The sequence below is a fragment of the Petaurus breviceps genome, unplaced genomic scaffold, assembly GCF_028583685.1.
Source record: "Petaurus breviceps papuanus isolate PSGF00001 unplaced genomic scaffold, PetGlider_PUasm1.0 120, whole genome shotgun sequence".
NCBI lineage: Eukaryota > Metazoa > Chordata > Mammalia > Diprotodontia > Petauridae > Petaurus > Petaurus breviceps.
Window position 1 is genome coordinate 3485490 of NW_027185627.1, and position 26915 is coordinate 3512404.

At 41.8% G+C, this 26915-nt stretch overlaps 1 protein-coding gene across 1 annotated transcript in view; it reads left to right on the forward strand.

Moving 5' to 3' along the window:
* The window catches only part of CUNH16orf96 (chromosome unknown C16orf96 homolog), a 65114-nt gene extending 38822 nt beyond the window's left edge, over positions 1-26292 (forward strand). The window contains exons 10-19 of the mRNA XM_069090025.1: positions 6198-6272; positions 8336-8500; positions 13506-13624; positions 14400-14462; positions 15739-15831; positions 18486-18608; positions 20839-21013; positions 21399-21498; positions 23658-23738; positions 25925-26292. Of these exons, the coding sequence (XP_068946126.1) occupies positions 6198-6272; positions 8336-8500; positions 13506-13624; positions 14400-14462; positions 15739-15831; positions 18486-18608; positions 20839-21013; positions 21399-21498; positions 23658-23738; positions 25925-26166 (1236 nt within the window). The 3' untranslated portion in view covers positions 26167-26292. The remainder of the gene's footprint in view (positions 1-6197; positions 6273-8335; positions 8501-13505; positions 13625-14399; positions 14463-15738; positions 15832-18485; positions 18609-20838; positions 21014-21398; positions 21499-23657; positions 23739-25924) is intronic.
* The last annotated feature ends 623 nt before the right edge of the window (positions 26293-26915 follow it).

Below are 26915 nucleotides of genomic sequence, written 5' to 3' on the forward strand. Positions count from 1 at the left end.
TGGTTGGTTGGTTGGTTGGTTGGTTGGTTGGTTGGTTGGTTGGTTGGTTGGTTGGTTGTTGTTCTTTGTTCTCGAAGAGGACCAAAAACGACATCACTGTGCTAGCGTCAAGTTTCGATGTGTCGGACTGTGGTCAATCAGACCAACAGGAGCTCAGAATGCTCTACCACAGCTCAGATACAAATAGTCCTTGTGAACATTTGCAGTAGATACTCCAAATATGCACATCCTGTGTTTCCTTTGAGCTGGCTCAATTCTGCTTTGCTTGTACAGCACAACACCTTCTCTGATGTGGGCACACCATGCTGAGCAGTCCTGTGCCAGTGTCTCCCAGGTCACAGTCAATTCCAAAATTCTTAAGAGAGACCTTGAGGGGCAGCTAGGTGGCACAGTGAATAGAGCACTGGCCCTGGAGTCAGGAGAACCTGAGTTCAAATCTGGCTTCGGACACTTGATACACTTAATGTGAATTTGTGACTTTGGACAAGTGTGTGACTTTGGACAAGTCACTTAACCCCAATTGCCCTCCAAAAAAAAAAACTTAAAAAAAAAAAGAGAGAGAGAGAGACCTTGAGAGTATTCCTATATCACCTCTTTTTCACCACCATGTGAACACTTGTCCTGTGCATGTTCTCCATATTTTTGGCAAGCGTATATTTTGCATTCAAACAACATGGCCAGCCCATTGGAGTAGTGCTCTCTGAAGCAGAGTTTGAATGTTTGGCAGTTTAATTGAGTAAAGATCTCAGTGTCTGGTACCTTATCCTGCCAGGTGATCTTTAGAATCTTCCGAAGACAATTCAAATGGAAGCAATTCAGTTTCCTGGCATGGTGCTGGTATACTGTCCAGGTATATGACAAATGTTTAATAGGTACCAAATTAAAAAAAAAATGTCTTGATCTATAGAGCAAGAGTATGTAAAATAAACTACCTCACCCCACAGGCATACAATAATGAGGCTCTGTAGACCTTCAGTTTGGTAGTCAGTCTAATACCTCTTCTCTCCCATGCTTTTCTTCAGAGCTTCCCAAACACTGAGCTAGCTCTGACAATGCATGCGTCAACCTTATTATCCAGGTGTACATCCCTGGAAAGTAAACTACCAAGGTAAGTGTTCAGCATTCAAAACTTCTCCATTTGCTGTAACAACATCTTCATATGGATGGTGGTATTTCTATCCCTAATACCCAGTAGTGGTATTGCTGGGTCAAAGGGTATGCATGGTTTCATAGCCCCTTGGGCATATTTCAAATTGTTCTACAGAATAGTTGGATCAGTTCACAACTTCACCAACAGTACATTAGTGTTCCAGTTTTCCCACATCCCTTCCAATATTTGTCTTTTTCCTTTTCTGTCATATTAGCCAATCTGTTTGGTATGGGATGGTACCTCAGAGTAGTTTAAATTTGCATTTCTCTAATGAATAATAATTTAGAGCATTTTTCATATGACTAGAGAAAGTTTTGATTACTTCATTTGAAAACTAACTTCATATCCTTTGACTATCAATTGGGGAATGGATCTTATTTTTATAAATTTGATTTAGTTCTCTATATATTTGAGAAATGAGACCTTTATTAGAGAAACTTGCTGTAAAAATATTTTTCATAACTATGTTTACTGTGTATTTTCTTCCATTCTATTTTTATGTTTATCCTACTTTCTCCTTTCCCCCTGTCCATCCTCAATGGTGTTTTGCTTATGACTACCACCCCTGAAATCTGCCCTCCCTTCTACTACCCACCCTCTTTCTTTTATCCCCTTCTCCTTCTACTTTCCTGTAGGGGAAGATAGATTTTTATACCACACTGAGCATGCATATTATTTCTTTTTTGAGACAATTTTGATGAGAATAAGGTTTATGCACCCCCTCCAATACTCCCATCTTCCCCTCCACTGTATAAGCTCTTTTGTATCTCTTTAATGTCAGGTAATTTACCCCATCTGCCCCTCCCTTTTGGCTTTTCCCAGTGCATTCCTCTTTCTTGACCCTTAATTTCTTTTTTTTTTTAAGCAATTGGGGTTAAGTAACTTGCTCAAGGTTACACAGCCAGTTATTTCTGGGTGTGGTGCTAAGTATCAGAGCCTGGATTTGATTCCAGGTCATCCCGACTGTGGGGCTGGTGCTCTTACTCACTGAGCCCCTTTTGCCAGTTAATTTCATTTTTTTTTAGATTATCATCCCATCATATTCAACTCATGCCTATGTCTTCTATGTAGACTCCTTCTAACTGTCCTAATAATGAGAAAGTTTTTAGGAGTAACAAGTATAATTTTCCCACATAGGAATGTAAACAATTTAACTTCATTGAATCTCTTATGATTTTTTGTTCCTGTTTATCTTTTTATACTTCTCTTGGATCTTGTATTTGAAAGTCATATTTTCTATTTAGCTCTGATTTTTTCATCAGGAATCCTTGAAAGTCTTTTACTTCACTGAATACCCATTTTTTTCCCTTAAGGATTATACTCAATTTTGCTAGGTAGATGATTTTTTATTGTAATCCTAACTCCTTTGTTCTCTCGAATATCATATTCTAAGCCCTCTAATCCTTTAATATAAAAGTGGCTAAATCTTATATTATCTTGACTATGACTCCATGATATTTTAATTGTTTCTTTCTGACTGCTTGCAATATTTTCTCCTTGACCTGGGACCTCTGAAATTTGACTATAATATTCTTGGGAGTTTTCATTTTAAGATTTCTTTCAGGAGGTGATCAGTGGATTCTTTTAATTTCTATTTTACATTTTGGTCCTAAAATATCCTTGAAAATATCTTGAGAGGTGATATCTAGGGTAATCTAGTAATTCTTAAATGATGTCTCCTAGATCTGTTTTCTCTTGTTTTTTTCAGTCTTTTGACTTTGTTTTATTGTTTCTTGATGTCTCCTGGAGTTATTAGCTCCCACTTTCCCAATTCTAATCTTTACAGAATTATTTTCTTCAGTGAGTTTTTGTATCTCCCTTTCCATTTGGCCAGTTCTACATTTTAAGGGGCTCTTTTCTTTGGTGAATTTTTGTACCTCTTTTTCCATTTGTCTAACTATGCTTCTTAAGGTATTTTTCTCTTCATTGCATTTTTGTGCCTTTAAAAAAAAACAATTTGGACTGTTTTGTTTTTTAAGGTATTACTTTCTTCATTGTTTTTTGTGCTTCCTTTACTATTGACTCCTTTGTCATGATTTTCTTGCATCACTGTGAACTCAAAAGCACAAGTCATGACAGACTTTCTAAAAATAAGCTGCTTTTTTTTGATAGGTACACAGCTTGGGCTATCCCTATGAGCCAAGGGGGAAGGGGAAGGAAGCAAGCATTTATTAAATTACTACTATGTATGTGCCAGGTATCTCATGAGGGCAGATAAAGGTTAAATGATTTGCCCAGAGTCACCCAGGTAGTAAAAGTCTGAGGCAAGATTTGAACTCAGTTCTTCCTGATTCCAGGGCCACATTCTGTCTACTGTACTATCTCTCTGGTGTGCCCCAGGTGTTAGCCTTTTCAACTACACACAGATCTTGTAATCAGCATCAGTAGCATTTTAGCTTTGTAGCATCTGTGAATTTAATGAGCATGCCGTCCATGTCTTTATCTAAGTCACTGATTCGGTTGTTGTTTAGCCATTTTTTCAGTCACATCCAATACTTTGTGACCCCATTTTGGGTTTTCCTGGAAAAGATATTACTGTGGTTTGCCATTCCTTCTCTAGTTCATCTTACAGATGAGGAAATTCAGGCAGACCAGGTTAAATGACTTGACCAAGGTCACATAGTTAGTGTTTGAAACCAGATTTGGACTCAAGAAGATGAATCTTCCTGGCTTCAGGCCTAATCCTCTATCCACTGCACCAACTAGCTGCCCAAGTCACTGATAAAAATGTTAATAGCAAAAGACCAAACATAGATCCCTGGGGTAGTCCAGGGAACATTCTTGTCATGCTGATGTTGAACCATTAACAAGTACTATGAATCTAGTCATCTAATCACTTATCAATCTATTTTAATTATAGTATCATTTAAACATATCTTTCCATCTTTTTTACAGAAGAATATGATACTTTATCAAATGCTTTGCTAAAAAGGTAGACAAACTAAACCTGAAACATTCGCCTTATCTAAAAATTTCATAATCCTATCAAAAAAGAAAATGAAGGTAGTCTTTCATTACCTGTTCCTGATGGTGTTCATGCTGGCTTCCTGTGATCACCACTGCCCTTCCTAGATATTTGTCAAGCGCTTAATGATCTGCTTTAGAATCTTCCCAGGAATTGCAAATCTAGCTAGATAGTCTGTAGTTTGTACCCTCTGTTCTATTCTCTTTTTTGGACATCAGTACAATATTTGCTCTTCTTCAGTCTTGTAGCATCTTTCCCACTTTCCACAATCTTTTAAATATCACTAATAGTGGTTCAACAATCATATCGATCACATTCAGGACTCAAGTATATAGATAATCTGGGACTGGTGACTTGATTTCATCAAAGACAACCAAATGTTCCTTTAGTATCTCCTTCATTTTATCTTGAAACCTGGGAAAGACCCTAATTTTAAAAGACCAGGGCCACCCACTGCATCCCAGGCCATCACCAGTCATCCTGACCTGTATCTTCCCACTGGACTATGATGGCTCTGGAGGAAAGAGTGAGGCTGATGACTTTGCATAGCCCTACCTCACTTAAATCCAATTCACTTGCAATTCAAGACCTCATCTTCCTGATGTCATTGGTCATCTTTGAGAATGAAGTATGAACAACAACAATAGTTATCTTAGTTATCAACTCTACAGGAGTCATCTGATATTTCCAGAGTAAAATTTATTCTCCTTAGCAGGGAAAAACAGAAACAAGAGTGGAACAATTCTGCCTTCTGTCAGTTATCGCCATCCCATCCATCTCGAGTAAAAGTCCTGTCCCCTCTTTGATTCTCCTTTCTCTTTCAGTGTAACTAAAATATGTGACCCTGACTAACCAGTCCACAATAGCTCCAGGAGGTTCAGTCCTCTTAAGCAATAATTCCTGAGGGACTACAAATTAGCCCTGAGGTCATCCTCAGGCCCAAAGCCTCTAGAAAATCTAGGATTTAGGAATCCAAATAGACCTCTAGGCCTGCAACAGAATAATAAATAATTATGTATAATTATAAATTATATGTAATTTATATAATAATTATAATTATATATAATATAATAATAATAAATAAATGAACTACCTCAGAACCCTGAGAGCAGAACCAGGAGAACTTTGTAGGCAGTTACAAACACAATGTATCTATGATGACTAACTTCAATAGACTGGGCTCCTCTCAGCAATGTAAGGTTATAAGACAACTCCAAAAGACTCGTGATGGAAAGGGATGTCCACTTCCAGAGAAAGAACTGCAGAGTCTGAATGCAGATTGAAGCAAACTACCTGCTCTCTCTCTTTTGTATTTTGTTTTGTTCCTTCTTTCTCGTTGTTCGTTCCATTGGTTACAATTCTTCTTTACAACTTGACTCATGTTTAATGTGAAGGTATTTGTAGAACCTCTATTGGATTGCATGCCGCCATGGGGAGAAAGGGGGGAGGAGAGGGAGAGGAGAAAATTTGGAAATCAAGGGATTGTGGAACTGAATGTTGTAAACTAAAAGTAAATAAATAAATAAATAAAAAAAGAAAGAAACACCAACCCTGCTGGAAGCCACATGGAGAGCTAGCAGACCCCAAAGGCATGCTTGAAAGAGGAAGGAGCTTTTCTCCTTGATTCTTATATGTAGCCTACTGAATGGGCAGCTCTTTCTGGCTGAGTCACCAATCATCTTTGACACAGTCCTTCCCACCCCTTCCTCGCTTCCCATTTACAAGGACAACAAAGTCAACCAGGAGCCATTTTGTTGCCTTCTCCTTTAGCGAAGACTTAGATTGCCCATTCCATGGAATCCCCCATGTTACAGAATGAATAAATAAATGAATGAATGCCCTCCAGGGCCTCTCACTCCCTTGACAGTAGCCAGGGCCTACTTACCACTCTGAGAATAGAGTTTCTATGAGAGTTTTTCCCTGTCCAAAATCATAGCAGGAAGTAGCCATTCTCCCATTCTTCTGCCTTTTAGGTGTTGCTTTGGGGATCTGGAAACCATAAGCCCTCTGAGTTCAACCTTTAAGAAGCAGACCCTCTAAGATTTCTCAAAAAGAATAACTTGCTCTTTCCTTTGAAATTAGGGCCTGAAGATAGTGGTGAAACAATTAGAAATGAGAAAGGTGGATAAAATTCGGATGGAAGAACAAATGAAAGAGGTGAGCAGGTGATAATACTCTCCCCACCAAGCCCACCCTACCCTACCTTCACACCTTGAGGACTGTGCCTAGAAAGAGAGGTAACCACATTATCTGAGTCTTAAAAAGAATGAGATAAAACCTAGAAGATGGGAGATAGAGGGCGGGTTGTCTTCTTCCCTCCCCCTCCCCCAAGATATAGAAAATTTGGAAGAAAATGGTTTTTGTTGTTTTGTTTTTGTTTTTTGCTCAAGTAGATTTAAACACTATTCATGACTAATGCCAATTAATTCTATACATACCTTCTTGGAAGGCCTGCTTTAGCACAAATATTGTTCTGGGACTAATCTGCCTTTTTAGTAAGTTGATGTTAGAAGTTCAAGACTGTGGCTCTTGAACTCAAACAAAGTACTGTAACTGAATTCTTTTTGTTCCCCTACCTCCCTTCAGGTTAGGGATCTCAATGTTTCATTCCTCAACCCCAAATCCTGAAGGCCTGGGAAAGAGAAGTAAGCCTAGAGGTCTAACTTCCCTGCAGTCCAGTCCAGTCCAATCTTTTCCAAACTGAAGGCAACAGACCCTCCTTTCACTTTTTTTGCTTTTTTTCGAGGTTAAGTGACTTGTCCAAAGTCGCATGGCTAGTAAGTGTTAAGTGTGTGAGGCCAGAATTAAACTCGGGTCCTCCTGACTCCAGGGCCAGTGTTCTCTTCACTGTGCCACCTAGTCACACACCACCCCTCCCCCCTTCACTTTTTCTTGCCTTGTGGGTCTGCAGTTGTGAGAAAGAAGTAGGACCCTATATAACCATTTCACCTGATAATTCACTGAATCCTGGAGTATCTTTTGTATTATTGTTGGTGTACTTTCATTTTTAGTGGCCTTTTATGAAGTACCTGGTTTTGAGGTAAAGGATCTACAAAGAATTTCTGTTTGGTCTTTGATGTCTTTTAAATTTCACCTGAATTTTGGCCACTAAATGTATTTTTTAGCTAAAAAAAAGCTTAAACATTAAAAACATCAAAGCAGAAACTTCCACTCAATCCTTAAGGTTCAGTTCTAAGAGGTATAAACTCATAAAACTAGGACATAAACAAAGTCAGAGGTCTGGGAAGTAGGGAGTCGGGAACTAGGACAGAAACAAAGTCCAGGCTGGCATTGCGCCATAGTGGGGTGGTCAGAACTGGTTAAGCAAGATGACTGTCAACAAATACAGTCAAGGTCTGGTAGGCAGGCATGGAATTCTGGGTGAGAGAAACTAGTTTCAAGGCAGTCTCATTCAGATGGGGTCTAGGTGTGGTCTTCCTGCAAGTTTTCAGCATGCTGGTATTGTCCTGAGTACTTTTTAAGTGCAAGAATCCTTAAAGTGCTCTAAAGCAGGTAAAATGTTTCAAAAAACACAAATAATGAAGCAAAAATGCTTAGGAGACTAAGAATCATGTTATCACATTTAACTTGTCAAATGGGACTTGACAAATGATGTTTATGTTAGAAGTACTTGGTAAATTTATTATTACGTAAACTTGTTTTTGGCAGATTGATTTTAGGTGATTTGATTTTCATCAAATGGGTCACTATTTTCCTGGCTTTAATTTAAAGTGAAATAGCCTAGGTCCATTTGCATGACCTCTAATAACTCTCTGAATCTCCGCGGGCAATCTGGTTTGGGTTTTTTTTTGTAAGTTTGTTTTTTGAGGAACACTATGTTGGCTCTAAAAGCAGTATGTCCTAACTCTCAGTTTCTTCATTTCCCTTTGCCAGTTTGTGACTAGGAGGGTAGATTTGGTAGAGATTTTGCCAGAGAGGAAAGTGCAGATGTATGTGTTTGTGTCTGTAAGTGGACAGTGTGTGCTGTGTTGGGCGAGAGAGGGAAGGGAAGACAGATGGCTGGACTGGGATGGATGGAGAAAAGCACTTCAGTGTATTTTAGAGTTCATAAGTGCCCCACAAACTGCAACAAGTTGGAAGGCATGGTTCAATCCCTTTGCCTTAGTAGATGGGCAAAAGCAGACAGCTTTCTGTCACTCTTTCCCGTCTCTCTTCTCTTCCACTGCTGCACAACCTCTCTGACATTTCTCTCTCACCAGAAAGCAGACAAGAGTGCCCTGGCCTTCAAAGCAAGCCGGGCTGACTTGGAGTTTGCAACAGTTCGGTTAAATGACATGATGCACGACATATTGAGGAAGATATCTGTCCACAAACAGGACTGGAAGAAGGTGCTGGAGAAGCTTTTCCATGATGTAGACTCCAAGGTTAGAGTCTTTTCCCTGGGAGGTGGGGGGGTGGGGGGGGAGCAAACAAACCCCATAGACTTCATCCAAGACCCATAGGCTCAGCCCCAGGAGAAGTTGATACTATGCCTTTCCCAGGCAGCTAACCAACCATGTGCCAGGAAAACTGGATTCTTTCCCCTCATCATGCACTTCTATCAGGAATTACAGGAAACTAATAGCAATATCAGAGATTATAGGAGAAACTGGACCAGGGTTTGATGGTATGCTGGAGCCAGCCCAAATGGGCTAGACAGAGCCAATTGTTCAATTGCTGTGTATAAGCATTTTTACCCCTCGGAAACTGGCAAATCTGGACTTGATTTATTGATTTATTTTGTTGATTGACTAGACTTAAGACAGTGATAGAGAAAATGTTAATAATACTGATTAAAATTAAAAGTGTGTTATGTGAAACACCCTCCCCCAGTCCCACCCCCACTCCCCAAGCTGGTTGTTAAATATTTACCCCTGGTTAGGGTGAGAGTTATGACAGCCATAAAAGTGGGGAGAACCCAAATCATAGGCCTAGTAGTAATAGTAGGCACAGTGAAAAGACCACTGATCTACCTTAATGCTAGTGCCTTCTGCTTGAAATTATCTGCAGTTTATCCCATATATATCTTGTTTGTACCTAGGTTTGTATATTGTCTCTTCCATTAGTGTGAACTCCAGGGACTGTTTCTTTGTATCCCCAGCACTTAACGCAGTGCCTGGCGCATAGTAGGAGATTAATAAATGCTTATTGACCAGATTCTAGTACTGGCTTTGCCACCATCTACTTGTATGACCAGGGATAAGTAATAGCATCTTCTCTGCTTCATTTTCCTCATCTGTAAACTAAGGGAACTAGACTAGTTGCAGGCCACTTCTGGTTCCAAAGTTCTATGAGCTATGACCCACCCCCACCCCCACCCCACCCCAATACCTCATAGGATTTCACAGCTGGAGAATGCCTTGGAAATCATCCAATCAGACAGATGAGGAGAATGAGACCCAGAGAAATGATGCTTGCCGTAGTTCAGCCTAATGATATATTGTGGACGTGGAGCAGAAGATGTCAGCAAATGAACAGGGTTGAGCAGAAGGTGATGAAGAAGTTTTTCTCCTCCCCTTTTCAAAAATCTCTAATGACTCTCTATCATCCTGGGGAGAAACCCAAACCTCCTACTCCAGTGTCTAAAGGCCCTCCCAGTCTGGTCCCCCCTTATCTTTACATACTTATTTCATTACTTAGTCCCCTTTATGCACTCTAAGTTCCAGCCAAACGGGACCACCAGCCATTCTCTAAACTTGGCCTTCCCTATGACTCCCCATTGCCTTCTGTAGTGCCAATACAATATTCACAGCACCGATGGCAAGTATGAATATGCCGGCACAATTCTGAATCACAAAATGTAACAAACTCTCCATATAGAAGACAGAAGCAAAACATTTATTCAGCCACCAGAAAACCAAATCCCAAAACCAGAAAGGGGAATCTGTCATAGCAACAAAGGAGTTAATACACCACAACACAGCAGGGAGCCACACTATCCTTTAGCCTTCCCACAAACAAACACTCACAAACCCAGCTATCTCCTTGGCTGTATCCTCTCCTCCCTCCAGCTCTAACTGCTCTGACTCCCAGCTTCCTGTGGGCTCTGCTCCACCCTTCAGCAGGCTCCTCCCACCACAGGCTCCATGTGACTGCATCTGGCCTATTAGGGGGCAGGGAAGACCTTCAAATTCCCCTTCCCACAGTGGCAGATCATCTACCATATCTACAATGTCCTCCTTATACTTGTCCATCATCCCTCAGATTCCTGGTCTTTTGTCAAGGCTCAGCTATGGTGCAATCTCTTCTGTGAAGTCTTCCCCGATTCAGCTTTTCATTTTGAGAATAGTCTTTCCTTTGCAACAATTTGCAGAGCACATATTTCTTCCCTCTTCAAATGACTTTGTATGGACTGTCCTTCAATACTCCATTGGGAGTATAAGCTCTTTGAAGGCCAGGAATGATTTCTTCTTGTATCTTTAGAGGCTAGCAAAGGCCTTAGCAGATAAAGGGCATTTGATAAATGTTTGTTGAATTCAAATGACTTCCTCTAGGTCACACACCAAATTAATGCCTTGCCCAGGTATGTGACATATGGTTATCGACAATCCTTTTGAGTTAAATTTTGCTCTTTATCCTCAGTCTTTCTTAAAATGGAGATAGATAATTCCTAGGAAGGTATTGGAGTCAGTCCCTAATATCTTAGCATGAATTAGTTTATGGTCTCTCCTCCCTTATAGGAGGTGGGGAGAAGAGGAAGAATAAATGCAAATCAGGCTAAAATGTAATACGGAATAAAAGCAAGAATTAAAAATATATGCATATGTAACATTTATATTGTTTACTATGTGCCAGCCACAGTGTTAAGCCCTATACAGTTATTAATTCATTTGGTCCTCACAACAACCTTGGGAGAGAGGTGCTAATTATTATCCCCATTTTACAGATAAGTAAATTGAGGCAAAAACCAGAGATAGTGACTTGCCCAAGTAAAAAAGGGGAGCTAAGTGGAGAAGTAGATAGAGTATCAAGCTTGGAGTCAGGAAAGCTCATTTTCCTGAGTTCAAATCTGGCCTCAGACACTAGTTGTATGACACTAGGCAAGTCACTTAACCCTGTTTGCCTCAGTTTCCTCACCTGTAAAATGAGTTGGAGAAGGAAAGGGCAAACCACTCCAAGTATCTCTGCCAAGAAAACCCCAAATGGGATCATGAAGCATCAGACATGACTGCAACCACAAAACAACAACAGTAAAACAACTAATAAGTATTTGAGGCTGGCTTTGAACTTCCTGACTCCAGCACTCTGTCCATTTTATTCTGTGTATGTGTGTTTAACCCTCAAAAGGGCAAAATGCAATTTAAGAAAGAGTCACTTTTGTCTTTGTGTCCCTGGTGTTTATCGAAGCTCCTGGTACACGGCAGATGCTCAATCAATACTTGTTAATTAATTAAATCATGAATCCAGGCCCTGTGCACAAATGGGATATTTGTCCCAGTCGGGACTGGAGAAGGAATCCCTGAATAGCTCTGTAAGAGGAAAGCTTGGCAGAGGAGCTTTTCAGGAACCCTGGAGTCCCCTTCCTTGGCACTGGTACCAGCCAGAACCTGCTCAGGACCCCTCCAGTCCATTTTTATTCCCCAGGTCATTCAATAGGACAGCTAATATGAGAGTATACTGTGCCGGGCTGGTGTGGGGGAGGAGAAGGGAAGTATCCTTCTCTACTTTCCAAGCATTTGTTTATCAATGTCCTTGCTTTTCCTCCTTCTGTACCTGCTTGGATGTGGTATGTCTGAAGCAAGCCCCATCTGTTATGTCTGGCATAAGGCTACTGTTACTTAGTTACTCAAATGAAGGACGGGTGGAAAATTTAGTGGGAAGTTTTTTAGCTCTAACTACACCAGGCAGCAGATAAGAAATATGTCCAGGACCAAGCATCTTAAATAAGGACAGAATTCAAATTAATTCAAATGTTTTTGTTTTTTGTTTTTTTTTTTTCTTTTTGGAAGGCAATTGGGTTTAAGTAACTTGCCCAAGGTCACACGGCTAGGTTTTTTGTTTGTGTGTGTTGTGTCTGAGGCAGGATCTGAACTCAGGTCCTCCTGACTCCAGGGCCAGCACTCTACTCACTGTGCCACCTAGCCACCTCTATTCAAATGTTTTAATGAGTGCTGCTATGTGCTGAGCACTGGACTAGGCCAAGGAGGAAACACTCCTTGGGTGGACACGGAATTCCCTCCATGTTCTGACGCCTATCAATCCTTGCACCTTTATCATATTATACCTCCTGTCCAACCCAACTAGACTCTTTACTGTTTCTACTTTCCTGACTTTTTGCCTTTGCTTGTGGCATTCCTTGTGCCTGGAAGGGCCTCCATGCCCTGTCACCTTTTTAAAACCCTCCTTATTTCTCAACCAAAGCCTGCACTTTGTCCTTTATGATTCCTTCTCTGATACCTCAGGAAGCATGGTATTATGGTTAAAGTACTAGACCCGAAGTCAGGAACTCAAGGTCAGGAGGATCTGGGACCCTTTTTCCCAAAGAGACCTAAGACAACCACTTCTTGGCAATGGAAGAGCTTGGGGAAGGGAGAACTAATGGTTGAAGGGTAGCCAGAGTTCACAGGCAATCTCAGGTACTTCCTAGCTGTGAAGATCCTGGGCCAATCATTTCACTTCTCTGGGTCTTAGAAATGAAAAGGATGGACTTAATGACCTCTAAAGTGCCTTCCAGTTCTGAATTTTGTGATCCCAGGCATTCTTAGAGCACTCTGGTATCCTGTTCTCCCCCACCAGACTGTGAGCCCCTTCAGAGTGGGCACTCGTCTATGGGGATAATACCTGTGGTGCCTACCTCACCAGGTTGTCATGAGGATCCAAAGAAGTCATGTATGGAATGTACTTTGTAAACCTTAAAGTCCTATATAAATGCAAACAATCATTATTAATTCTTTTTATTCTAAACTTAACAAACGCCTTAACAAAACAAGCATTTTCATAGGCACAGTAGAAACTATAAATCTTTATCCTGCTATCAGCTATTATCATTCATCTTCAGTGCCTCTTGTATACAGTAGGTGTTTAACAATAAATGAACACAAAATGAATGAAGTATGTGATGAAAGTATTTGTGTAAAGGAGTTCCTACCCTCAAAGAGATTATAAATCTAAGCCAAAGGGGTGGGGAATCTGCAATCTCAAGGCTGCATGTGACCCTCTAGGTCCTCAAGTGTGGCCCTTTGGCTGAATCCAAACTTATTTATTCTGTAAAGTTTGGATTCAGTCAAAGGGTCACACTTGAGGACCTACAGGGCCACATGTGGCCTCAAGGCTGCAGGTTCCCCTCTCCTAGTAGGAAAAGTAATTAAAAAATATTTGTCAATGAAATAACTGCCATCAAGTTCAAACATCCAAAGCTAAATCTCTGCTCCTTCCTTTATCTTCTCACAGCTGGACCACATGGACCTAGATCCTGTGAAGAGACAGATGGAGTATATCTGGAAATTTGTAAAAAAGAACCTGATCGACGACCCTCACTTTGACGCAGACACTGCTGCTGGCTTCAAGAAGTGAGCTTCCCAAGTTCTCTAGCTCCCCCTTCAACCATTAGTCTCCCTTCCCCAAGCTCTCCTATTGCCAAGAAGTGGTTGTCTTGGTTTTCTGGGGAAAAGGGTCCTGGATACTCCTGACCTTGAGTTCTTCCCCAGAGTAGGTTTGAAGATTGACAGAAGGCCAGAGATAAATAAAAGAAGAAGAAACTGGGGACACTAGAGAGGAAATGTTGGGGTCACTGGAGGGGCAAGGAGGGTTCCCTAGAAGGGTAGGAAGAATACTTGTCCAGAAGGCCCTTGTTAAAATCCACGTATACTGTTTCCTTGATATTCTTGTATCTTGAGCAGTTGGCACAGTGCCTGGCATATGGGGTGGAGAGGATAAGTCAAAATGGAACATACTTACCCACTTACACAAGTTAGCTTTGACTGCAGTACTTTGTCAGATTAAGTAGCCCATATAACTCAAGTTTAGTGAGGCAGAGATTTTTAAGTTTTGATGAAGGAAAGGTAGGTTCAGTGCCTTGCCCCCACTCCATTAACATGCAGTAGCCAAAGGACAATATCAAGGGCATGAGGTACCTGTTGGTCTTCAGATCTAAATCAGAGCCTTCTTGTGGGTTCTTTGGATCTCTATGTTCCTCCCAGACCTACAATGTAACCATCTTTTAGGGGGACCCAGCAGAGCAATACCAATCTCTCCTCCCAATCATACTCTCTGGGGATCCTTTCTTAGTGTGTCTGGGGAGCTGATCACAACTCACTGGACTTGGGGGTGTGTGATCTATTTCAGGCAACTCTTTGATCGAGTAAAATGCATCTCTTGCGACCGACCGGTAAACATGATGACAAGTCCGTGAGTACCACCCTCCAAGCTTTGCTACAACTCAGTATTTCCACCTGTGTTCCATAAAGCCCTGCTTTTCCATGTAATGTGAATAGGGGTTCTGTGAGGAAGTGCCTTTACTAGCAATATTTTCCAATCTAAAAGATCAAATAGGAAATTAAATATACATAAAATGTTACCTTTTTTGCCCTATGAAAATAAGCTTCAACTTCCTCTTTTTTGCACTAATATTGACCAGACCCTTTCCTCCTTAATCCCGGATTATTTCCTACCCTTCAGACCTCCAGAAACACTGTTTATTTGTTTTGTCAATAGATCTCAAGCTCAAACAGATTCTTTGGCCCAATTATTTTGGGAATCACAACTTCTCCTTCATGTAAGTCCCTTCTCACCAGGGGGCACCATTTCACATGGTTTTCTCTCCACTCGACTCCTAGACACCTTTTACTTCAAGGCATATTATTAATAATAATTCCTTGCTTTTGTAGGGCCCTTTTTATTTCCAAAGAACCTGGTCCTCATTTCAATGCCCTGAGTTAGGTCGAACAGAGATGATCATCTGAGGAACTGAGGAAATCCAGTGCAAGAAGCCAAGTGCCTTGCCTCAAAGTCACCCAGCTAATTAGTGACAAACCTGAAACCAGACCTAGGTCTTTCAGCTTCTGTTGCCCTGCTCCTTCCAGTACACCATTCAAGGTCATGCCCACCGAGTGATTTTTAGGTGTTAGGGTTAGCATAACCCTGTCCTCATTGCATTTTTTTTGTTGTTAAGTTGTTTTTTGGTCATATTCGACTCTTTGTGACCCCATTTGGGATTTTCTTGGCAGAGATACTGGAATGGTTTGCCATTTCCTTTTCCAGCTCATTTTACAAATGAGGAAACGAAGGCAAACACGATTAAGTAGCTTGCCCAGGGTCACACAGCTACTAAGTGTCTGAGGCCAGATTTGTACTCAGGAAGATGGAGTCTTCCTGATTCCAAGCCCAATTCTCTATCCACTGTGCCACCTAGCCACCCCCACTCATAGCACAGAGCAGACTTGTTCTAAGAAAGCTATCAACAGTACTTTTGGTTACTCATCAGATGGACATGTCAAGTTAGAGAGAAGTTTAAAAATCCAATCAGGTCTGATTATGAATTTATTACCTCCTCCCTTCTAATCTGTGACATCTTCATTGAGAAGATGGGCTCCCAACTGTATTCTCCCCCTTCCCATCTCTCTTCCATAATGATGTTTTTTGCTTGAGAATATCCAGTAATTTTTCCTATACTCCTCTTTACCAGACAGATGATTAGTATGCGGGAAGGAAACATATGCTCCCGTGCCCGGCCAGTTAGCGCAAACAGCTATGAATATCTACAATGTCTGAAATTAAGGTGAGTGGTAATGGGGTCTGGAGAACCACACTCCAAGTTTCCCCAGACCTCTGGGACATGGAAAGGACCTGTTGGGTCCTCAGGCCTTCCTCTTCCCTTCTGATGAACACCGGGATACCTAGTTCCACTCTACAGACTTTATGGGGAACACCATCCCTATGCAGTCCCAGTCAGCAGCTGGGACTCCAGAAGGTGGCCTTCTGTGCCCTACAAATTATACAGAAACTTGAGCTTTTCTAGTGGGGGGGGGGGGAGATATGAGTGAATGAGTGAACAGTGGGGACTGAACACTGACTTCTACCTCCAACTCCATCTCCACCCAGCAATATTGTAGGAGGCCCAAATCACTAAGTCCCGTTCAGTGGCCCAGGATCATTGGAATTTTTCATCAGTTGGGTGGAGACAGTCTGACTCTGCTGGAACATAGTTTGATAACAATAACACTATGCTTTCTGTCTCAGAAGGAAACATACTTTGACTTGTTTGAACATGTCAAACCCCACACAATCTGGTTTCTACCTCCACCACTCTAATGAAGCTGCCCTTTGGAAGGTCAACATTAGCCACCCAATCACCAAATTTCTGTTTACAGTCTTCATCCTCCTTGACCTGTTCACAGCATTTAACACCTCCCCTCCTTAGCTCAGCTCCTCCTTAGTTCAGAAACACCTCCCTTTCCTTTTCTTGCTCCTACTTCTTTTTTAATTGTTTTTATAAACTTAACAAGCATGAACATTACCATATACAAAGAACAATTTTAAAAAAAGAGATAGGCAACCATGACTCTGTTATGTACAGCTTGGCTTTTTAGATATTAAATTTAGCACAGTAATACCAATGCTCTCCTACTTGTCTGACCTGCTCTTTTCTGTGTATTTTTTAAAAATTTGATTGAGATTCTTCCTTCCTTTCTTGTATTACAAACCCTATTCCTCTCAAAACTTTGCTTTTATTCTTCCTCATTATTCTCCCACAAATAGAAGCCTTCCCTGGTAACAAAAAACATATAGTCAAGCAAAACAAATTTACACATTGGCTGGGTCTGAAAATGTGTGTCTTGTTCCTAATGACCTCTTTACTGAGCTCCTCCAACCCTTCTAAATACACTTGTGTCTCGTTAGGATCATAAGTTTAGAACTAGGAGGGACACTGGAGATCATCTTCAACTCCTTTATTTTACAGATGAGGTAACTGAGGCCCAGAGAAGTCCATTGATTTGCCTAAGATTGCACAGGTTATAGATTGCAAAGTTGGAATTTGAATGCAGGGCCTCTTCCTCTAGTTCCAATACCTTTTTTACTCTATGGTGCTGTCATTTGCTCTCTCCTCATCCTTTTCCCTGCCCTTTTAAGGTGAGTGTTTCCCAAGATTCTTCCCTTGACTTTCTTCCCTCTCAGTACTTTGTTCCTTGGGAATCTCATTTACACAGAATGCCTCAACTCTCTATTTTCAGCCCTTTTCCGAGCTCTATACTAGCAGCACCAACTGACTGCTTCAGCACAGTTCTATTTGGATTTCGCATTTTTCCAAAATTGATTTTATGATTATTTTTCCATCTAAACTTTCTTCCCCTTTATGACTTCACTGTTTCTGCCAGTTACACCAAAATTCATCATTCTCATGTTCTGAGGCCTGGAATTCTCTTTCATGCTTCCTTGCCCCTCATCTCTCATATCAAGTCCTTTACAAATCCTGTTGATGCCACCTCTACCACCTCACTTATAAATGTCCCCTTCTCTTTATTTCTTCTTTATTTCTATGCCATCCCAGCTCAGACTGTCATTAGAATTGTAGACTTAACAATGGATAGAAACTTAGAAGTCACCTAGTCAAATCTCTCATTTGACAAATGAGGAAATGTGGCCGAGAGAGATATTAAGTTACTTGCCCAAGGTCACACAGATAGTAAATGACAGAGCTGTGACTCAGTCTTAGTTTCTCTGACTCCATACCCCATTATTCCTTCCACCCTGATGTATCCTTTTTTATTTTCCTTCTCTGCTCAAAAAAATTTTCCTGGCTTCCTACTGCCTACAAAGCAAATTTCAGTCTCCTTTGCCTGATATTCTAAGCTCTTCACAATCTGACAGCACCCTGCCTTTCCCATCTTCTTTTATCTTACTGCTTCTCACACACTCTGTCCTGAATAAACCAAGACCTCTTATCTGTCTCATAAATATATTCTGCATGAGGGGCAACTAGGTCATGCAGTGGATAGAGAGTATTGGCTCTAGAGTTGGGAAGACCTGAGTTCAAATCCAGCCTCAGGCACCTTACTAGCTGTGTCACCTTGGGCAAGTCACTTAACACTGATTGCCTCCCTAAAAAACAAAGAAAACAACAATGTATGTAATTTCACCACATAATTGTCGCAGATTTTATGCCAAATTTTTGGCCAAAAAAGTGGGGTATGACCATTATGTGAAGCTTTTTTATTTTTAAAAATTTGTGCTGGCATTACTTAAAAATAATTTATTACTAAATGTCTTTGGTGAGATTGGAATGCATGAAATACTTGTGAATATATGTTAAAATTAAAGGCTGACAATGTGTATGGGCTGAGAATCCTAGGCTCATGGCCCACAATGTGCAAGAGATAAATGTATATCCATATGCCACTGGGGAACACGTTACTGCTCTGTTTATCTTTTAAGCGGTGTGACGAACAGAATTATGCCATGCGACGATTACATGATGAAAGGTTATAAACCAATTTTTGGACTGAAAAAACGGGGTGCACCAATTATGCGGCGGCGACAGTTATGCAGTGAAATACGGTATACATGTGTGTATATGTGTATACACTTGTATTTTGCACTTTTCTTCCTTCTTGCTTTTGTTCATTCTGTTCAGATACCTGGAATATCTGCTTGTGGAATTCCAACCCAACCTTGAGCATAATACAAATGCTCCCTTCTTTGGGAAGCCTTCCTCGACTTCCTCATTTCTCGTATAGTGCTTCCTCCACCTTTTTTTTTTTAATTAAATTTAATTTCTTTCAATCACTGAAAATCTATCTACCTTCTCTCTCTGGGAAGTCTTCCCTGACCTCCTCATTTCTTGTATAGTGTTTTCTCCCCCAACTCTTTTTTTTAAATTAAGTGTTATTTCTTTTAGCCAATGATAATCTACCTTCTCTCCCTTATGCCTCCTCCCCACGACTGAGAAAAAATCCCTTGTCACAAAAGTGTATAGTAAAGCAAAACAAATTACCAAATTGTTCATCTCCTTTATATGTGTGTGATACATATGTGTGTATATGTATGTATGTATATGTGTATATGTATATGTATATAATATATGTTTTAATCTCTGCCCTGCATCCATTCCTTCTTTATTAGGAAGTAGGTAGCATCATCCTGGGTCTTCTGAAATCATAACTGACCATTTGCATGATCAAAGTTCCTGAGTCTTTCACAGCTACTTGTATTTACAGTAATGTCATTACTATAAAAATTATTCTCCTGGTTCTGTTCATTTCACTCTGCATCAGTTTATACAAATCTTCCCATTGAAGCCCTCCCCTTCATCATTTCTTACAGTGCAATATTATTCCATCACATTCATATACCATAACTTATTCAGCAACATATAGTGCTTTGTTTCAATCTAATACATTTGGCATATATTATTGTATATTTTAGATATCTGTATATGTTTCTCATACCCCTAGTAGACTTTTAAACTCCATGAGGGCAGGGACCATGTCTTAACTAAATGATGTCTCTTCCCAAATATCTAGCATAGCACACTGCACTCAATAGGAACTTTATTCATTCTTAAAAATTGAATTGAACAGGGGTGGCCAGGTAGCACAGCGAGTAAGAACACCAGCTCCAGTGTCGGGATGACCTGAGGATCGAATCCCAGGCTCAGACACTTAGCACCCACCCAGAAACACCTGGCCATGTAACCTTGAGCAAGTTACTTAACCCCAATTGCTTAGGGGCGGCCAGGTGGCTCAGTGAGTAAAAGCACCGGCTCCAGTGTCGGGATGACCTGGGGATCAAATCTGGGCTCAGATACTCAGCACCACACCCAGAAATAACTGGCTGTGTAACCTTGAGCAAGTTACTTAACCCTGATTGCTTTAAAAAAAAATTGAATTGAACAGCAGTGAACTTGTGGTTTGAACTGAGTCATCTATACCCTCTGGTCTGGTCCCCATTGTGACCAAGTATATTCATATAGGAGACAACTTTGTGAAATGGTGGATCAGGGATGAGGCTACAGCTTTAACCATAGAACATCTGTTTTTCCTCCTGTACAACACTAGTCCTCCTGAAGACTGAAACTCCAACCTCAGCAGCACTTTACTTACCCAATGAACTCACTGAGCCATTTCTGGTTCTCAACTAGAGAAGATTCTACAGCTATCTGAACCCCTGTTTCCCTTCCCACTGTACTTCCCCTTTCTCCTTTCCCGCCTTGTGGAGCCCCAACTTCCTTCCTCCCACCAATCTCAATGTGATGACATTGGTGATGATATAATCACTCATATTTATATAGCTCCTTACAGCTGGCAAAAAGACTTTCTGCACAACTACTGTTTTACAGATGAGAAAATCGAGGTTAAGTGACTTGTCCATGGTCACATAACTAGTAAGTGTCAGAACCAGAACTCAGACCCATGTCTTCTGATTACAAGTGCAGGGCTTTTTCTGATATGCAAGAAAAAGTGCAGAGAGTCCAAACCACCTTCTCATCACCATCACCACCAAAAGGCATCCTTCCCCACAGTAATCCTGATGAAGATGCTGCCAAAAACTGAGTTACAGTCTGAAGAAGAGCAAACCTCTCAGATTTTAGTCAGATTACAGCTCTCACAGAGGCTGTCATAGGCCCAACATCCTGAACCACCAACCTGAATGGTGCTAATCTCCATGGCCCTACCAGCCCTTCCCATGCCAGGCTGCCTGATGTGTCAGGACCCCACGTGGACTCCTGAGGCTCAGTCTGAACTGGGAAGAAGGTGGGTCCCTCCTCATGTCAGCCATCTTTTTCCAGAAAGCAGCAGCCAACGCAGGAAATGACTGGCCTCCCGGAACAAGTCAACATGGCCACGGAGGGTGGCCAACACCAACAGTGGGTTAACAATTCAAGCCTAAGGAGGTTCATGAAGATGCCAAACCTCACCACCCTTTACCCATATGGGAATCCATCTATATTTCCTCCTGAGAATGTGAGTGCAGCCTGCTTCTGGTTCATCTGGAGATGAGGCTTTTCTGTTTGGGATCCTGGGGTCGGGATGGGGCAGGGGTGGGGTGGGTGGCTTGAACTCTCTCTTCCTGTGCTTAGACCCATCCCAGGCCTTAGTGGGGGGATGGGGAGAAGCCTCCTCTCCAGGACCTGTGAAGAAACTGGGGCTTTGGGTAGTAGGGGAGGACGAAATAAGTTGGAACTAGGAGTAATAATAATTGGAAGTAATATGTCTCTGGGAAAGGGAAAACTGAGCAGCCTTTGAAGGCAAAAGGAATATAGCAAGGGAATCATCCCCTTCTCCTCTTCTTGTAAAGGGATTGAGTCCTAACCCAGGGGTTGGGGTTGGGCTATCTCTGTCTCCCCAGAGTGAAGTAAACATTGTGGGAGTGGATGGGATCATGTACAAAGGCAGGATGGCCTCCCGTGCTGGTCCACGTCCTCTTATTACTGAGAAGGAGCTGGCAGGTATGACTTGTGACAGTCTTGAGTGGGGGCTTAGGGTTCGATGTCCCAATCCCCTGAGAACTTCACCTTCCTTTTCCCTTGTGTAATTCTGGGGCTGCCAACCCCAAACAACCTGATTAGCTCTGGTATCTGGAATAAGGAATTAACCTGGAATAGGTCCTTCCATCTAGACCATCTTACCTCCTGGTCAGCGGCATTGTCAAAGAAGCAGCATTGGTGTGATTTTAATGACCAAACTTGACCTCACAGAGCAGAGGTGGAGGACCATGGTGTAAAACATTGTATAGACCATTAGACTCAATTGAGGTTTGGGTTCTTTGTGCTGAATTGATTTTTTTTTCTTTCTCTTTTTAATTCTTTGTTGGAAGGGATGACTTGCCAGGGTGGGAAGGGGGAAGGCACATATTAAGAAATGAAGATGATATAAATATAGAAGATACCAAAAATTATTTAAAATAAAGAGATAGCATGCCATAGTAGAGAGAGCACTGGGCTCAAACTCAGGAGAGATCTGGGTTCAAAGCCTCATATCTGCCATTTACTATCTGTATGACCCAAGACAAATCTCTTAATTTCTCTCAGCCTTTGTTTTTCTCACTTGTGAAATGGAGTGACCATGATGGTCAAATAAAATGTAAAGTGCTTTGAAGACCTTAAAGCATTATAAAAATAGCAAATATCATTTGTAGGGTAAAGCAGCCGCTTTGAATACAGTACTTTTCAGAATTAGAGATCCTTCCCAGCTTGCCAGGGACCCAAGCCTCAGGAAGAGTACATCAAAGTTGACTGATAGGCAGTATGATACAGTAAATAGAGTACTGTGTTTGGATTTGGAGGCCCCAGTTCAAATTGCAGCCTCTACTATTTAGGACTGTAGGATTGAGACCTGTAGAGGACTTTTAAGGCCAAAGCTTCCTTTTGAGCATGTCATTTGACTTCTCTGGGTCACTACCAAAAATTTGATTTGTAAAATGAGTAGGATGACCTCTAAGATCCTTTCCAACATTAAATCTATGATCTTATGAGTGTAGAGATAGGGAAACTATTCTTCCATATACACAACCCTTCTGGGGTATATAAACAGGGTGTCCAAAAAGTCTTAATGCAGTTTTAAGCTATTTAAGTTTTCATAAGCTTTTAAGCTATCAAGGCATAAAACTGCACTAAAGATTTTTGGGATATCCTGTATATGTTGTTGGAGGATCTTCCTTGAAGGCCAGATTTTCAACTTATGTCACTATGGTGGCAGTAAGGTTTGCCATGTTTAGTGGTGGCCCATGGCTACCTCCATCTTAGTTGGGGAGTAGTCAGCTAACAACACCCCTAAATCAAATCAGAACCCAAATTCATTGGTTGATTCTTTCAGTCATTGAAGCTCCCAGTTGGTCCTCAGCCTGGTACTAGGTAATGTGGAGGTGACAAACAAGTGTAAATTATGACCCCTGCCCTCTAGAAACTTACGGTTTAGTAGGAGAGAAAAGACAAATATACATGGAACAGTTAAGTGGCAGAGCGAGGAAGCAATGTATGATGGAGGCGTCATGGTAAAATGAAGTGCACTGGATTTAGAGACAGAGGATATAGTTTTAAATCTCACCTTTGTCACTACCTGGGTGACCTTGGGCAAGTTATTTAGCCCCTCTGGGTATCAGTTTCCCCTTCTGGAAAATGAAGGCAGTTAGACTAGATATCATCTATAACCCCTTCTAGCTCTAAATCTATGATTCTGTGGTCAGTCAAATGAATGATAGATACAGTAAATGCCAAATAACTCTGGAAAGGAAGACACATCCCTGTAGGCTGAGGAGGCCTTTAAGGAAGAGGATGGTTTTATTTGGATAAGCTGGTAGCAGTGGGGAGGATATTGCAGAGTGGGTAGGATGGGGAGTGACTGGTGGAGGAGATCCCATTGACTGAAGACAAGATCACATGTGGGGAGGAATAGGAGGTGGGGTTGTATCCTACTGTCCCAGAGCTCTGAGAGAAGAACAAGCAGGCAAAATTCTAGGACGACACAGCCATGGCTTTGTCAAATGTTGGCATTGGCCACAGCCCTGAGGGTAGGAGAAGGGATCTGGGAGAGCTCCACGGATAGGAGGAAACTGAGAGAAACCTCAACAAACATTTGCTCACCCCTTCTTTCATCTCTCTCTCCTTAGCATTAAAGGTCCCAAGGCCCCCATCATCCCGCAGTGGATATGACCATTTGCGTTCCGGTACCTCTAGTTCCATTTTCCCTGGTGAGTCTTCACTTAAGCCTTCTCCCTTGGGACACCAATCCCTAGACTGAATCTCCGTCCAAATCAATTCCTCACTAGACCTCTTGTCCAGAGAACTTCTTTTGAGTTTCTAGCCTCTCCTATTCTCTTCCTGCTAAAGAAGGTTTTTGCCCAACCTCTTCTCTAAAAGGGAGGAACTATCTCCTATCACACATAGGAAGACAGAGAATGTCTCCCTAAATCTGGTCTCCTTTTGGGGACATAATTCTAAGACAGTCTTGGGGTGCTGAAGAATATGATAAGTAGACATCCCAGGTTCCCTGTCTCACTCTCCCCTAAAAAAGGGTCATTCTCCTTCTTATTCTGGACATTGTAAACAATCCTACCTGTCCCATTAGAACCCAAAGGTGCTACGATTCTCCCCTTCTTCTGCCTGTAAACCTAAGAGGGAAGGGTCTAGAAGAGCAGCACAAGCAGCCTAGTGCCGAGGGCTGAAGTGCTTGAAAGGTGTATTATCCACAGGGGACAATGACACTGAATTTATTTTCTTAGGTGTAAAGAGAGGTGTCAGGGCATGGAGTTAGCAAAGCAGATAGAGTACCCAGTCTGGAATCAGGAAGACTCATCTTCCTGAATTCAAATCTGGCCTCAGACACTTACTACTTGTGTGACCCTGGACAAGTCACTTAACCCTGTTTGGCTTAGTTTCTTCATCTGTAAAATGAGCTGGAGAAGGAAATGGAAAATCACTACAGCATCTCTGCCAAGAAAACCCCAAACAGGGTCATGAAAACTCGGACATGACTGAAACACCAAGCAACAGTGTATAGTATGGTAGAGAGTTGATCTAAGAGTCAAGAAGGCTGGACTTCATGTTCTACCTGGGATACACACACTGACTTCCTAACCCCAAGCAAATCACAACCTTTAAATGATCTAGGCCAGTGGTGCCAAATTTCTGTTCTAGACAGCTCCCTACCAATGTATGTTGCCAAAGAAGATTCTGACCTCCATCAGTAGAGAGAGTTTCCTGAACAAGAAGCTCCCCATACCAGTGAAATCACAGGTCCTCCTCCTGTTCCCCTATCCTATATGCAGCTAGGTGGTATAATACATAGAGCTCTGGACTTGGAATTCAGAAGTCCTGGTTTGAATACTATCTCAGATACTTTGTAGCTTTGTTGCACTAAGTAGATCATTTAACCACTTCTCAGCCTCAGTTTCCTCATCTGTAAAATGAGGATAAATCATAGGATCTACCTTAAAGGGTCACTGTGAGAGAGTCACATGAGATACTGTATATAGAGTGCTTTGTAAATTTTGTTTTTGTATTTTTTTGCTTTTTGGAAGGGGGAAAGCAGGGCAATTGGGATTAAGTGACTTGCCCAAGGTCACATGGCTAGTAAGTGTTAAGTGTCTGAGGCCAGATTTGAACTGATTCCAGGGCCCATGCTCTGTTCACTGCGCTACCGAGCCACCCCTGCTTTGTAAATTTTAAAGTGCTATATATAAGCCTTATTTATTTATTATTATTGTTACTAGTTTACCTGTGGTTCATTTGACAGCAAAAAGAGTCCAGAAACCCTCAACCTCCTGTCCTCGGTACCATCCTCCTATAAGGTCAGATTGAATGAGGTCCTCCTTGAAAACTTGGGTAGGGGGCAGCTAGGTGGTGCAGTGGATAGAGCAATGGCCCTGGAGGCAGGAGGATCTGAGTTCAAATCTAGCCTCAAACACTTACTAGCTGAGTGACCCTGGGCAAAGTCACTTAACCTTGATTGCCTCAAAAACAAACAGAACTTGGACTGAACTAATTTTAACCACAGTACAAGCTACAAGGTGGCCCTAACTTTTCCATTCCTGACTGCTTGAGTCTAAACATTGCTTCCCAGAGAGAACCAGGGGAAAGCACATGGGATAGCAGTAAGATCTTTAGCCCCAAGGTCAGGAGATTTAACAAATCATTTAAGCTTTCAATGATCTAGGTCAGTGGCCTCAAACCCTTAGCACAGCTCCAGCTAATCAGGTCCCCTTGGACAAGCCAACCATTCTTTCTGGCCCTCAGGGTCTTCCTTGACTAAAAAGATAATAATATGTTCTACTGGCCTCACAGGGATATTGTGATGATCAGCTGAGCAAATATATGTAGAAATGCTTTGGAGAAAGGCAAGATTCCAGGGGCTGGGGAAATCTTCTGTTCCTTACAGCCTCACGCCCCAGACCCAGCATGACAGCCCACGTCTTGCAGCAATTTGCTTTGCAGCCTATGCTGACTTCAGGAACTCTCCAGCAGTCCCCAGCCTCAATTGCAAATATGTCCAGCACCAGTAACAGGCCTGGTTCCAGACCAGCTACCAGTGGTGGCCCATTCATCGTCAAGCCTGGCTCTGCTTCTTTGCCTGTCAACAATGTCAGGCCCACTTCATCAGAAGAGGAAATGAAAATGTGAGCCCCTTCCACTCCCTCTTCCACTGATACAGCCCTCCCTCTCCCATTTAGGAGTCCTCCACTCACAGCCCATCTCCTAAGAGAGCTCACTCTGATAATGGATTCCATGGCCAAACAAAGCTGGATGGATTTGAAATCAGAGAACCTGGGTTCAGATCTCAGCCCTGTCACATCTTGCCCTGTGACCACTTCACTTCCTCATCTATAAAATAAGGAAGTTGGATTAAATGGCTATTAAGATCCCTCCCACTTCTAAAACAATGATCCATCCCTCTGGGGCCATCTCTCAACCTTCCATCCTTCAATATTCTAGCTTGCTATAAAAATGTTGGGGAATTGTCAGTTGCTTTAAAATAAAGTGTATTGTTTAAGGGTTATGAGGAATGGGTCCACCTGAAATTCTCAGACTACTATTGGGAAAAATCAACCCTGTACCTCCCGTCTTGGTCCCCTTTCCATAGGCAGAGCATCTTCTCATATACGACACTTCTGCCTACCCTCATACATTTTTTTTTCTCTAGAGTGGAGAGGGGAATGGTGAATAATCCTCGAGAGAGAGCTATGCCCAGTCCAGTCCCAATTTTATGGCAAGAGTTGGCAAACAATAATAATCATAGGCTCTTAGATGCAGTGCTAGAAGGGAACTCAAAGACCTTCTAGTTCAGTCCCCTTATTTTACAGATGAGGTAACTGAGGCCCTGGAAGCTTCAGCGACTTGAGCAAAGTCACATAGGCAATAATCAACAGGGT